The sequence below is a fragment of the Odocoileus virginianus genome, chromosome 3, assembly GCF_023699985.2.
Source record: "Odocoileus virginianus isolate 20LAN1187 ecotype Illinois chromosome 3, Ovbor_1.2, whole genome shotgun sequence".
Lineage (NCBI taxonomy): Eukaryota > Metazoa > Chordata > Mammalia > Artiodactyla > Cervidae > Odocoileus > Odocoileus virginianus.
In genome coordinates this window covers 88,033,904-88,048,926 of record NC_069676.1, presented here as the reverse complement: position 1 = coordinate 88,048,926, position 15,023 = coordinate 88,033,904, and the positions used below count along the sequence as shown (strand labels likewise).

Sequence of the window (15,023 nt, the reverse complement as noted above, 5' to 3'; positions counted from 1 at the left end):
GGTTCTCAACTAGAAAGATAGAGGACAATTTGGCAACGCTTTGGAGACATTTTTGCCACAATTGACGAGAATGCCATTGGCATCTAGTGAGTGGAGGACAAAGATGCCACCAAACATCCTCCAATGCACAGGTCGGCTCCTTGCAACGAAAAATTCTCTAGCCCCAGATGTCAGTAGTGCCAAAGTTGAGAAACCCTGATCTCGAGAGAGGAGAAGAGTAAATCCTTCAGAGAAATAATGTTAAGTGAGAGAGAATAGAATCTTCAGTCAACAGGCCAAGGACTTAGCAAATACGGGTAAGAGGTGTTAGTAGAAGTGGAACTAGCGTGGACCACAAAGAAGTAGAGTAGTAGATACACGTGAGCCAGTTTGCTGGCTGATTTATTCAACACGTATTTACCCAACATCTGTTAGAGATGAGGTCCTAATGCCTTCCTGGAGCTTATATTCTAGTGGATGGAGACAGAAAATGAAAAGATAAAGTGATGCTAAATGCTGTAATAAAGGTAATAGAATGGGGTCTAATGATAGGGAGGGACTGGAGGCTGGAACAGGATGGGCATGAAGGGACTGTCTTACACAGATCGTAGGGGAGGCTCTCAGAGGAAATGACATTCGAGCTGAAAACTAAAAGAAGAGCCAGTCCCAGCAAGAGCTGGAATGATTCTGTCATGGCTGCCAGGAGAGGAATAGAAAGGCTTAAGGAAGTGCCAAAGGCCACAAAAAGGAGCAGCATGGGTATCTTTGCATTTATTAATTAGGAGGACCTTGGGCCCTTTAAACCTACAATCAAAATAGATAAAAGTATAAGTAATAATTCTGAATTTTCTAATCATTTCTTGGAGGAAAAATTAAGTTGGGGACTTGGGGAATTTGGGGCAGGACTACAGAGGACCCCAGTAGAGTTCTGTCGGAATATGTCAGGCACTTGCTCTCCTCAACAATTTTCTCCACAAAAACTAGACATCCCCACACAACACTCAACACAACACAGTGATGGAACGCAAATGCTAATATTAATCATACCTTTCCTTTCTTTTCTCCCCCAGGCTTCACAAGGCTTGCTGCTCAGGCAGTATCTATTGTAATCAGCAAGTTACCTACGGTGATTGCATGTTTGCCTCCCCCAATTAAATACTTCTTTTTTCTGTCTGAGAGAAAAATGTCAGAAAACTTGGTTGAATTGAAGAAAGCTGGCCTGCTTGTCTGGAACTTGATTGTAATTATATGTCGGATATTTGAGGATGGAAACACTGTGGAACTTTTAACAGGTGCCTCCCTTGACAGACGGAGTAAAGAGAAACTCGGTTTAGTCTGTGTGTGTTTGGAAAGCATCATGGGAGAGCAGACGGGTAGCCCTAATCAAATGACCCAAAAGGTTATACGGAGCATCGAGCAGCAGAAGCCCAACTGGATTGAATGCCAGTTGTTGGAAGCAAGGAAACTGAGCACCGAATGGTAAAGTTATGTTTTTCTTTCCCCGAATTTCATCAGACACGTTCACAAAAAAACAAAATCACCCATAAACAACCACCACCTCAAAACATTGTCAGATAAGCAGCCATGGCCATCTTGCTAACTTCATGGGAACTTTGATGAATACAGGCAAAGATAAATATTCCATCAAACCCTGGATGGTTAAATGTTCCTTGTCTTATTAAAATTTGAACCCCATTGATACACAGCAACACTATACATGTTTAGTCCCCATCTCAAGGTTTCTGATTAAAAGGGTGGTGGTTAAACCCAGGAGAATTTGGTTTCACTCCTTTTCAATGTGCAAACAGGTATCTCGTGGATAGCCTGGAGCTTTTCGTAAATGGATTGTCCATGGAGATTAAATTAAGAAGGAATTAATGGGCATAAAAGGCTCTTTATTGCTTTCTGTGTACCTGATTGTCAAAAAGGTACACATTTTTCATCTGGTAATGTAAGAATCCCAGAGGGCAACCGGGGCATATCACACTCAAGCTATAAACACACCCAGCTGTTTCTGTATGAAAATGTCAGCCTTCTCCCCGGTTTGTCACTGAGAGCTAAGTGATTTGTGGTATTGCAAAGATTTTTAAGGGTCCCTGATGAATTTAAATGTGTACATAGAGTCCTCCTATCTTACAATTAGTCTTCAGTATAGAACTGCCTGATATTGATAAAGGAGTTATGGTTCGTATGGTCTACAGATCACTAAGCCTGACCCCCTCACTTTTTTTTTAATACCACTCACAGACACTGTCCCCCATTCTTTTGAAATATAGTCACATTGCTAGAAAGTACTGTTATAACTTTCTGCCTGGAACAACTAAAGGTTGTTAGTTTTAGTGCATGGCAGTGATAAAGAGTTCAGGCTTTGGAATTAGATGGACAAATACAAATCCTTTGTAAGTGGGCCATCTTTTGTGAGTTATGGAGTTGTGCAGGTTGGATCCCTGGGTTGGGAAGATCCCCTGCAGCAGGAAATGTCAACCCACTCCAGTATTCCTGCCAGGAGAATCCTATGGACAGAGGAGCCTGGAGGGCGACAGTCCATGGGGTTGCAAAGAGTCGGACGCTACTGGGCGACTGAGCGCTCACGTACTAAGCTGGTAGAGTTGTTTTGAAAGGTTAAAAAACAGTCATAAAGTTCTTAACATCAAGCTTAGAACTAGTAAGCATTTGTTATTTATAAACTATTAGAATAAGCTGCACTGTTTAGTAGTGTGATGGCAAATGCTCTTTACTAGTTTATGTTAATCTGTGAGACTTCATATTAATCGAAAAAACTGTAAGTAATCATGTAAGTAGTGTAAATAATGCAAGAAATGTAAGTAATCATTTTCCTGGCCTTGTCTTACTGACTTTCAGAAATTTACTTGTGGGGCATCCTGTGTGTAGGATTAAGAATAGCAGTCAGGAAAATGCTTAGTAACATTGACGGTGACCTTAATCTTTACATTTGCATTGGATATCAATTTACAGGCTTTAATGCAAAGACTAAAAGATTAAGGCCACGTGTCATTATCCATGGCAGTGGATGTAGAAGCGAGAGAAGAAAAGCAGAGTAAAAGTAGTGGATCTGATTATAAAGTTAAATTTATGATACTGCTGAATTAAGAGACTATCAGTAAGATCAGTGGAAAGTAATGTCTCTAATATACCTTGGGCAACATACAGAAATCCATAAGTGAAATTTTTTCCTTAAAAGTTGATTTTAGTCTAAGTGTTATAGATATTATAAACAGCACCAAAACATCTGATGTTTTCTATAGTAGGGAATTGTCTAGCCAATATTTCGCTGATGAGTTTTATGTTGTAACTTGCATCAAAAATAAAGAATTATTGACTTTTAAAAAATGTTTTACAGCCCTCAAAAATTCTGGATGCATTTTATGTAACTTGTAATTAGCACAGTGCTATGCCTTTCTCAATTTCTCAAATAATTTCAATATAAGAAATTCAGATTTAAAGTTATTTATTTGAAAAAGAATGAAATTTGACTTATTAACACACTTGAGGTAATCTCTTATGGATTTGGGTGCTATAGAAATGCTGTTTCCCAGCTTGGACTCTAAGTTGATTTTCTGATAGACACATGAACTTCATCTCTATTCATTTCTCACAGATAGATGGTCAGCTAGTTCATAGATCTACACCATGAGGAAAATGTATTTTAAACCATAATGTCTGTACACAGGTGGAGGGTTGCCTTGACCTTACCGTAATATGTTTAAAATGGTGACTCAGATGGTAAAAAAATCTGCCTGAAATGTGGGAGATCTGGGTTCAGTCCTCGGGTTGGGAAGATCCTCTGGAGAAGAGAATGGCAACCTACTCCAGTGTTCGTAGGGCTTCCCTGGTAGCTCAGATGGTAAAGAATCTGCCCACAGTGTGGGAGACCTGGGCTTGATCCCTGGGTCGAGAGGATCCTCTGAAGAAGGGAATGGCAACCCACGCCAGTATCCTTGCCTGGAGAACTCCACGGACAGAGGAGCCTGGTGGGCTACCGTCCATGGTGTTGCAGAGTTGGGCAGGACTGAGTGACTAAACACCTTCACCACTTTTTCACATGAGAATATAAGCACTCAAACTAAAATAGTTCTTCTGTTGCGATACCTGAAATCTTAATTCCTCGTGAAGATTATCTGGGATCCACACGGTATCATTGAGCCAGATTTCTTTCACTTGCACCCAGATTTCACTTTGATTTTATGGAAATTGTGAGCGTAACTGCAGCGGAAAGGCGGCAGCTGTAAGCAGTGCTTGTCTTGCATGCCGCCTGAAAGCATTACTATTCATTAAAATAACCTTCACTTTGTAGTAACACTCAAGCTGTAAACAGTCAACTTAGATTCTGGAGAACACACAGGCCAAAAAAAGTAAAGAAATGTCTGTCTTTGCAAAGTAATTTGTCGAGTTGAAGATTATTGTTTTTCATCATGGTGACCCTGACTTGGCTGGCTGGGTGCATATACAGATTAAGATTAATGCAGTTATTCCTTGGCTAAGGTCTGCCTCTTTCAGGGCACATTCTCCCTAATGACATGATTGATAGGCAGTCCCAAATCCAGAGAGGAACTCATTAATCATAGCATTGACTGAATCCAATCATTTGCTTCACCTGCACAGTGATGGACAGGAAAGGATACAATTCAGGGGCTGACACCGAGACACTCCTTTGTCAGAGGGCCTCAACGTTTTCAATGTCAGCCTCCGCAAAACCCGACAAGAAATTTTGCTTGCAGCTTGTATGCAGTTTCAAAAAAGATATTTACAAACTTCTATTATTGCACAAAAGTCTTTTCTGTTTGTTTAAAGATTTACCTATCCAATGGATATCTTTAGGAGTAGAATTTGGTTTCATTTTTTATCAACGCTTAGAGGATCGTTAAGTTTTTTTTTAAGAAGGATGTTTTTGAGGCTACATGTGGAAGCAATATAAAAGTTAATGTCCAGCAGCTGGGTATCATTTGGTTCAGTCTTCAGGTCAGCGGCACTGACTCTTAGCAGAACTAATTTTATAATCATGGCAAAATCTCAGTAATGAACTGCAGTATATGGCTGATTACACCACAGAAAATTTCATTTAGTCTGGGAAACAGTGGAAAACCATGTTTTTTATTTAAGAATACTTAGACTGCAAAGCCTAACATGATTCTAATAGCACTTATAATAAGAAAATTAGTGTGAAACAGATACGATGTAAGTTGAATATCGTGATTTATTTTGCACTAGTATAGCATGAGAATTTTAAAAATAAATGTCATCCATTATTACAATGTATATAATGTTTAAAATCAACAATAAGCCAATGAATTCTTATAAAAGAAACATTTCACACATATAACTTGCACATTCCTGCTGTGCTTACAGGAGACCCTTTTCCTGGAAGGATAAGCAGAGTAGTGGCTTTTGCTAAGTATCTGTTGCCTGGAAGAAACAGGAGGGGAGGGCATGTATTTTTAAAAGGCAACAAGTGTCAAAAGGCCAATTTAAAATACCCAGTGGTAAGCATTCCTCCAGGAAGCACCCAGCCTATATTTAGCATAATAGGCTCCCCCTTTTGACACTTTAATTAGTCTTTAATGTGTCTAAGACAGGTGTAAAGAGGAGTCTACAAAAGACAGAATACCAAAGCTATTTCTGGCATCAAAGATACTCTTTATCCTCAAAGAGAAAATACAAATTATTTCTTACACATTCTTAAAAAGAAATGTTTTGTTTTCATCCCACGATTATAGCAATTTCAACAATTGCGGTAATGGGAAAATGTTTTATAGATCGGAGTATAAATGCAATAAAGAAATGTTTTAAAAGAAATGGCTCAGTTTTTTAAAATGCTTTCAGGTGCTTAGTTCTAAGGCACTGTTTATGGGAGCTGCTGCCGTTTTGGGAAGGTATACCTATTTGAGCAAAGTCTTTATGGGTGCTTTGCATACGAGATTTACGTCAAACTCTCCACACTCAATCACTTTGATTATTTTCAACCTTTACAATTCCTCACCACTGATACTTAATATGCTTTCTTTGTATTTAGTGCATTTATGACAATAGAGAAAAGCACAGCCTTAGAAGAAGGAGATATCGCTCTTGAACTGACTGAGCAGAAAATAAACATGATGGTCCTGGATATCTGCCACAAACCAGGTGGCAGCGAATACCTGAGGCAAATTTATCACATCATGCGGCTCAATGAGGTAGGGAAACGGCCTTTTTACCGAGCAATTAGGTGTGTACTGGCCTGAGGCAGCGTCTGCTGGCAGCTAAGGGTTAGTCAAGGAGGTGATAATACTTCTTAAAGTCAATACCAAACTCAATATTGCATTATTAATAGAATCTATTCAACCCGGCTGTTCTGCATTTGTACAGCAGAGGCTTCACCGAAACAGTGTAGGTTTTATTTATATGGTTTAACAATAACACGGCTCATAAACTCAACTCAGTTCAGAATGGTAGAGATGAGAGGTGTAGTTTGGGAATTGTGTATTTGTGACCATTAAGTTGATGTTAAAATCTGGTATTTGTGAAATGAAGAATTTTCTGTAGAGAGATTTTTAGCTCTTCTGCAGACGTCATGTTTGTGTTGGTGAAGCTGAAGATTTCTTAGACATAATGAAAAACTCCAGAAGAATATCAAACCGTATTCAGGAGCAACTAGATTAACCCAAGCAAATGCATTAATGCAGGGAAGCTGATTAGAACCAATGTCATGCTTATTTACCTCTCTCCTGGGTTAAGCCTCTGACCTTGCCTGCTTTTGGTTGTTTTTAGCAAAAATGTGAAGAGTTAGTGTCTTGTTATTTTCTTGAAACAAGTTTGCTAACTTAGGTTTTTAATTTGACAATACATATTCTGGGTTCAGGGGCTTCCCTGAGAGCTCAGCTGGTAAAGAATCCACCTGCAATGCAGAAGACCCCAATTCGATTCCTGGGTCGGGAAGATCCCTGGAGAAGGGACAGGCCACCCACTCCAGTATTCATGGGCTTTCCTGGTGGCTTATGTGGTAAAGAATCCGCCTTGCAATGCGGGAGACCTGGGTTGGGAAGATGCCCTGGAGAAGGGTTTGGCGACCCACTCCAGTATTTGGACAGTGGAGCCTGGTGGGCTACAGTCCATGGGGTCAGAAAGAGTCAGACACGACTGAGCGACTAAGCCCAAGGGCAGTCTGGATTCAAATGTGACATCTAATGTGAATTAGAATTATGTTTATGTCTGCAAACACTGAATGCATTTTTGGCATAATAAAAATTGTGTAATATGAATAATGTTAAGATATAGCATTTTATCTCACTGAGGGTAGGCCTTAAATAAAACATACATTTCCAAGGAGTGAATTAAACTCTACCACAGCATTTTATGACTCAGTTACATAAATGTTCTCCTTACTGTGATCTATTTGAAAGTTACCTCAAGTAAATCTTGTTTTCTGGCCTTCAGAGAGGTAATCCACCTCAAACAGTTGACGTAACAAGGTATTAATGATCACCCAAGAAGGAGGCCTTTGTAGCTGTGAGAAAGGGTCCTGCTTCTGGAGGAGCTGGAGCTGAGGAAGGATTGTTAACACAGGAACACCACCTGTTCACTCTCGCTGAGGATCTCCGACAGCTTGTCTGAGGTTTCCATTTGAGGAAAGCAGGACGTCTGGCAAATGGAAAGACCTCCCTTGCGGAGTCATGTCTTCACGGGCATGACTTCATGGTCTTCGCTGGTCACCTAGTTTGGCCAAAGTCACTGCGGTAACAGAGGAACAAAGTAACAAAGTAACAGAGGAACAGATGTCTTAGTCAGAGTACCCTCAGAGCCTTCCTGAAGTTGAGTTAACCATAGTTCTGAACACCACGATGGCAGGTTTAAATGCCACCCTGATAGGATAGGTCTGTTTTTCAAAGTTCCAATAAGACACAAAAGATTAGGATATCACCTGTAAGCTAAATCAACAAAAATTAAGTTAGGTATTCATTGGCCATCAGCCACCTGTTGTATTCAGGAAATCAAAAGGCCTTTTTCTCCATGTGGAAGTCTAAGAAAGTGCTTCTGAGCAGATAGGCTATGAGATCTGACGTACCTAAGACTCTCTGCGGGGGACATCACCACATTTTAATCAATTAAATTCCAAGTTAAGGTTTTTCTTTCTTTCCAGCTGGATATACTTACTGTTGGGTCTTCCCGACTGGCTCAGTGGTAAAGAATCTGCCTGCAATGCAGGAGACCAGGGTTCGATCCCTGGGTCCGGAAGATCCCTTAGAGGAGGGCATGACAACCCACTCTAGTATTCTTGCCTGGAGAATCTCATGGACAGAGGAGCCTGGCAGGCTGCAGTTCATAGGGTTGCACAGAGTTGGACACAACTGAAGCGTTATGGCAAGGTCTATCAGCTGGGAAAGCAGGCTCAGTATTTGATGGCTTATTTTGCTGAGTGAGATGCAGGGCTGAGAAGTAATAGGCGTAGTGTGAGTTGAGGATAGAATCAAAGTAGGGAGGCCTCTGCCTTGACTGCTTAAACAATGCAGGCAGGAAATGCAAATAACACAAGGTGACCGAGTGACTGCTGCTGCTAAGTCGCTCCGTCGTGTCCGACTCTGTGCGACCCCATGGACGGCAGCCCACCAGGCTCCCCGTCCCTGGGATTCTCCAGGCAAGAACACTGGAGTGGGTTGCCATTTCCTTCTCCAATGCGTGAAAGTGAAGTCGCTCAGTCGTGTCCAACTCTTCGCGACCCCATGGACTGCAGCCCACCAGGCTCCTCTGTCCTTGGGGATTTTCCAGGCAAGAGTACTGGAGTGGGGTGCCGTTGCCTTCTCCGGACTGAGTGCCTAGCATAACACTTAGGGCTGCTTTTATGTGAAGCATTGTTATACTGTAGGTAAATTGCACCGTGAGGTTTGTGCATTTGATTAGTGGCATCACATCTTTAGCACTTTCGGGGGTGCTACTCAATAGTATTCGGAAGCAGTGTAAATACAGAACATTTATAGGTACAGGCCTGGGTGAGTGGAAGCTGAGCTCTCAGGGAAGCCCCTGAATCCAAATTAAGTATGGTCAAATTAAAAACCTAAATTAACACACTTGTTTCAAGTAAATAACAAGACACCAACTCTTCACATTTTTGCTAAAAGCAACCAGAAGCAGGCAAGGTCAGAGGCTTAACCCAGCAGAGGGGTGCCGTTGAGAGACAGGGAAGTTTTGAGAGGAGGTGAGTTTTTAAGTGTTTGTCTTTGAGGTAAAGGTAAGGTGTCGGAGCATAAAAGTCCAAATGGTAGTTGAAGATGCTGGTCACGAGCACAGATGAGGGAGGCTTGTGAACAGGCCGATTCTGACATGGTGGAGCCCGAGATTCTGCTTTTTTAACAGGCTCCTAGATAGGGTTTATTTGACTGACCCACACTCCAGACTTTGAGCAGCGACGGTTTTCAAGATGACCTCTGAAGTTGTTTTCACCTCTGACTCTCTGAACCTAAGTCCTAACCCTAAGCTTGAAGAAAACCTTATACCGTGACACTCTAAAAATCACAAGGACATTTCTGTAATATGATTTATTAAATGACTTATTTATTAACAGTAAGTATTTGGTAGTTTGTGGGAAACTTTTAGCCCTTTAAATTTATCATTTTCCAGGAGGAGTCTTATAATACAGATTAGGGTTATTCATCTTTTTATTTGTGGATGGAAAATAAAGTATAATGCAGTAGACTGACTTTTTTTTTTTTTTTTTTTGGCCCAAGCTGTCGCTGGGGAATAAAATAAACGTATTTGGAGCTTCTATTGAACCTTGATAATTTTCAGTCCACAGTATGAAACCAGAGTTGAGGAGCTTGCATTATAATTCATTCTACACAGAGGGAGACTGCTTGCAGTGAACTGTCAGAGTACTTAGCACTCTGCTGAGCTTGGAGTAGGTAGCAACTGTGCTTGATGAATGGATGAGCAATCTTGTACTGTGAATAGTCAAGCTCCTGAGTTAAGTTTTGGTAACCCAGACACGTTAGCATGTGAAATAATGACAAGACAATGCCTATTAAAAAGGTTCTGGTACAATCAAGTATACATTCATTATGTGAGAATTTATTAAACAGTTTTCTGATCTTTCCTATGTATTAAGTGAACCTGTTTTTGATGGGTTTGTTGCGATCCTGATCGGTATGTACTCTGCTATGTTTCTTCTGAAAATGTATTCTGTCTCGAGGCAAGTAATACTCTAATCTAGCAAGTGTGCTGAAAGCATAGATTTGGATATTGACCAGTTTATTTTTAAAGAGAATATGTGCTTCCTACCATCGCAGCTTGTAATGTTTCTTTTTTTTTCCCCCTTCAAGGGATATTTAAAAGAACAGCTGTTTTCTATGAATGGTTCAGAGGAAAAGCCATTACCCATCCGCCCTTTAAAGACGACCTTGAGGAGTGTGGAAGATCAACCCTCTGCCTTTAACCCTTTGCATGTGTACAAAGTGTTCAGTAAAAACATGCTTGATCAGGTATGTGGAAATTAAATAGTAAATTTCATTAAAACTTTGTGCTCTTTTTTTTTTTTTACACAGGTAAGAAAAAAAAAGTGCTGTATGTTTGAATATTTACTCAAAATCTTTTTTGATTAGCACGCAAAAGGCCTTGTTCTTGTTTGCGTGGTCTGTGCAAATTGACTTTGGAAAAGTTATTTTGCCTTCTTTTCTATTTGTCAAACTGATTCATCTGTTTGATCTGTAAAATTTGACTTTTGACCCGGTCAGTTCACTGTGGTCAGAGGAGGGAACATCTGTTCAACTGTGTCTACGAGAGGCTTGAGAAATCCAGCTTTCCTTAAAATCTTCCTCTCCATGGCCGCTTCCACCCTCCCTTGAGATACCCAACTCACAATATACCTTGCAGTCTTTATAAAGTTATCTCATTTATCAGATAAATTAAAAGATACTTTAAAAGTGATTGTAAACAGAGCCCTGAGCTCCTGTTTTAAGTGGCATGAGGTCAGTTAGCTGTTTTATAACCCTAAACACATTCCCGAATTTAAAATGAATTTGTTAATGATCTTAAAATCAGGATATGTGGAATAAAGTCCATGTGATAAACACCACATGTTTTTTAATGTCAGAGTATGCTATCGTTTAAACTGCATATTTCATAGTTACATTCAAAAGATCATCTTCATGCCAAAGTACTTGAAACCTAAAGTTGTTTTCGCTTTGTTCATTCTCCTGGTGTCTTTTTCCCGGTAACCTCCTGACAGACTATTGGAACTAACAGGGCGGAAGAGAAGGATTGCTTGACCTAGAGCTCTGACGAAAATAAGAATTAAAACAATGGCCTAATTCGGGATGCAGATAATATTTTTACCGTGCTGTTACGGCCCTCGTCTACATTCATCAATACTGTAGTAGAATAAGACCTTCAAATGCTGACAACCCGGGGCAGAATTCTCCTGCTCTATGACAGGATTGTAGTGCTCCATTAATCAGCAGGTGACAGGGCATAGTTCTTGTTGGATTTTAAATACTAGCCTGGACTTGTATTATCAAAACTATTTAAAGAGGAATGAGCATCCATAATACTTAAACCCCAAATATATTGCATAAGTTTGAGTTTATTAGCTGCCTTCCTGTGCTGTACATTAGATTCCTCCAACCATAAATAATGATTGTAGCTGTTAAATTATCCTCACTTCATTTAAATAAATGGCATGTTGTATTCAGCTCTGAATTATGAGATTATCTTTCACAGTAATTTTTCTCCATACTCTATTGTGAAATTATCTATTAAATGAGAAAAAAAAAGAATCATGTTATTTACACTTACAGGTCCTTTTAATTTCCCCTTTAAAGCATTTTTTTAACCAAAAACATTAATGTCACTCTCTAATTAAGCTGTGTCTTATAATTTGAGCCATAGTATCAATACTTCCATTTTTTTTTTAGTCAAACTTCCGGGTGCTAAAAGAAACCTATAAATTGATACATGGAAAACTTACCAGTTATTTTGCTTTACTATACAAAGAGTCACACTTTCAGAGAAACTTGTTGGGCAAATTCCATTAGCAGTTGGAAGAATATAACGACTGAAAAATTGATTTATATTTTTATAAATAATGACTACATCCCCAAATGGATTTATAAATTAATTGCTGTCTTATTGGAATAAAAGCCTTCTTCTGTGGACATGATTGATGTTATCTGTCTAAGTCCTTGTTCTGTACCCCCCTCCTTCTTAGTTAGTCTATCACAGCTGGGGCTTTAATTTACTGATCATATTAACTCTGATTAATAACTAACAATAGCGTCTTCTCATTTATCAACAGTCAGCCATCACAAAATGGAACTGGAATTGGTCAAACTTGCTGCCAAATTATCTAGGACTGGATAAGATGACCTTCAGTGTACTGCTCAAAAACAGGTAATAGGACTGGGACCTTGGGGGATGTGTCTGGGGGAGAGGATATGCGTCTTTTATATGTAGGTGCATGTGAGTGTGTGTAGATAGACACATATTTGAAATTATCTGAAGGGTAGTTTGTGAATGCTGTTTTTCTAGAGTAAGCATTTGCGAAAGGCAGAAACATCTTTTTCTGAGATGAAATTGGTTGATTTTAGTCTGAACTGTAAATATTTCTGATGTTGTGTGTGTAATAGTTCAGTATTGTAAACACCCAAAGTTACTGACTTGAATGTCATTATAATTCATTATAATACCATGCCTTTGTTTACAACCATTTAATGAATGCATACAAAATGTCAAGCCAAATCAGCTGGTCTAATCAGGGGAAACATATAAGTAGAACTGTCAAGGTTGAATTTTTTGCTCTCATTTTGGCCCTGTCTTGCCATAGCCTCTGTTGCATATTACTTTGCCCACATACACATGCATCCCAGGACAGCACAATAAAATGATAATGCTATTTCAGCTGAGGAGTCTATACATGTAATTTATTTTGCACAAAGGTATACATGTTTTCTTTATATTTTAGATAAATACGTTATTCCCCATACCTTCAAGGTTTTCAGTGAAAACAGTAGTGTAAGTTTTAAGCTTGTTTTTCTCTATCAACTATCACATCTTTACATAAAATATATATGCATGGTTGCTTTTATTCTTCAGGTATTATGTTTATTTATACTTACTTCTATATGTCTTCATGATGTATAATATATTTTATCATTTTGAAATAATATAAAGCATCATTTTTCATAGAAGACAATAGCGACAGTGACATAGTAGAATCGTCAATTCATCCTTGAGAAATCTGGGTGCATATAAGGAAATATCTTGGGAGACATTCAGGTTTTTTTTGTTTTTTTTTAAGGCAGCCTTGTTGCCAAGAAAAACTGTAGTTTCAAAGTGTACGGTCACTGTGGTATTCCTAATATTTCATCCCTGAATGAAGCTCACCCACCAATCATGGACAAAGTTGAGCAATCCAGAAACTTCCCCATCAAGAACAGAGTTTTCTCTCAGCAAGAGAAACTACCCACCACCTGGCAGGCAAGGTAGTAAGGGCTGGGATATAGTTCAGAGTGTACCCTGTTAATGCACACGTCCTCACAGGTGCTCCGATCCTGTCTCAGAGTTGCTCTGAGAGGTGGGAGGAGACCGGGTCTTCTGTTGAAGCTATGCACACGTCCCCACCGGTGCTCCGATCCTGTCTCAGAGTTGCTTTGCGAGGTGGGAGGAGACCGGGTCTTCTGTTGAAGCTGTGGCTACGTAATGTTTGCTGTTATTTAGTTGCTAGTCGTGCCTGACTCTTTTGCAGCCCCATGGACTATAGCCTGCCAGACTCCTCTGTCCATGGATTCTCCAGGCAAGAATACTGGACTGGGTTGCCATTGCCTTCTCCAGGGGATCTTCCTGACCCAGGGATCGATCCCGGGTCTTCTGTGTTGGCAGGTAGATTCTTTACCACTGAGCCACCAGGGAAGCCCCGCAGTATTAACTGGCTATCTGGAAACAAACTAGGAAAGATAAGTCATTTTCCGCCTGATCCTTGGAAAGTTTTGAGTTTATGTAGATTAGCCGTATTGTATTTTACTGAGTTCTGCGGTTGTGAATTGCCTGCTGCCAATCCACTAAATGGTACCGTAAGGGCAACACACCCTTCCAAACTTACTGTCTTTGCTCTATATAATATTCACTTTTCAGTGAATTTGTGTTTTATCCCACATTGCATATTATTTTTGTTTAACAAATTTTGGTATATCCCAATTAGGCTGATAGCTATTAAACTCTATTTCCCTGAGATATTATGTACAGAAATGAGTGGAGAAAAAAAAAATCTCACAGATTTAGCCAAAAGTAGTAACAGGTCAAAACAGTTCTCTTGGAAAAGGGTCATGAATTTTGAACGGGAGCAGCTAGATTCTGTTTCTTAGATTCTTTAAAAAAAAATGGTATGAAAGGCATTCTATTTTAAGGTACCACATACCACAAGCTACAATGAATACAGTGAATATAACTGAGCTGCCTTAGAAGAATGAAAGACATCTGAGAGCTTTTAATCTCTTTTTGCACTTTCCCATTTATTTTAAGAATGTTATTTATGAGACTTGATTAATATTGAATTGGTAAGAAAGATTTTTTTTCCCATTATTTTCTCTGAGAGACTCTCTCGTTTGGATTTATCTGAAATGCCAATTTAAAAAACAAATAGTGCATTGAATTTTTTACAATGTGGTTATTTGAAATTACATATTTGAAAATGAGATCACAGAGTGTTGAACTTCAAAAATGAGGATTATAGATACTATCCTACATCCAAAAAGTGATACCTTGTATCTACACCTATGATCTTTGCTGGTAGGCAGAGCCAAAGATAAAAACCTGGAGCAACTTAGCTGAATATGCTGTTTTATTCTCCCCCAGAGTTACTAGGTAAACAGTCAGTTACTTCTTCTTTTTCTCTCTTTAATTGGTAAGAAATTTATACTAACCTATCTCCACACTATGGTTGAGTTCATACATGGTGCTGCAAATGTTGTCTGGGGACATAATGTAACAAAGAAATGGAACTCAAATCCACAAGCTTGAAAAAAGTCAGGGAGAAGGGAATCCTTTCTATTTACCTCCTAAATTCC

General features: G+C 39.4%; 1 protein-coding gene across 1 annotated transcript in view; it reads left to right on the top strand.

The window, feature by feature from the left end:
• The window catches only part of KIAA0825 (KIAA0825 ortholog), a 416,094-nt gene that overhangs the window by 210,506 nt on the left and 190,565 nt on the right, over positions 1-15,023 (top strand). The window contains 4 exon segments of the mRNA XM_070465821.1: positions 1,050-1,458; positions 6,011-6,170; positions 10,287-10,445; positions 12,257-12,351. Coding sequence (XP_070321922.1) covers positions 1,050-1,458; positions 6,011-6,170; positions 10,287-10,445; positions 12,257-12,351 — 823 coding nt within the window.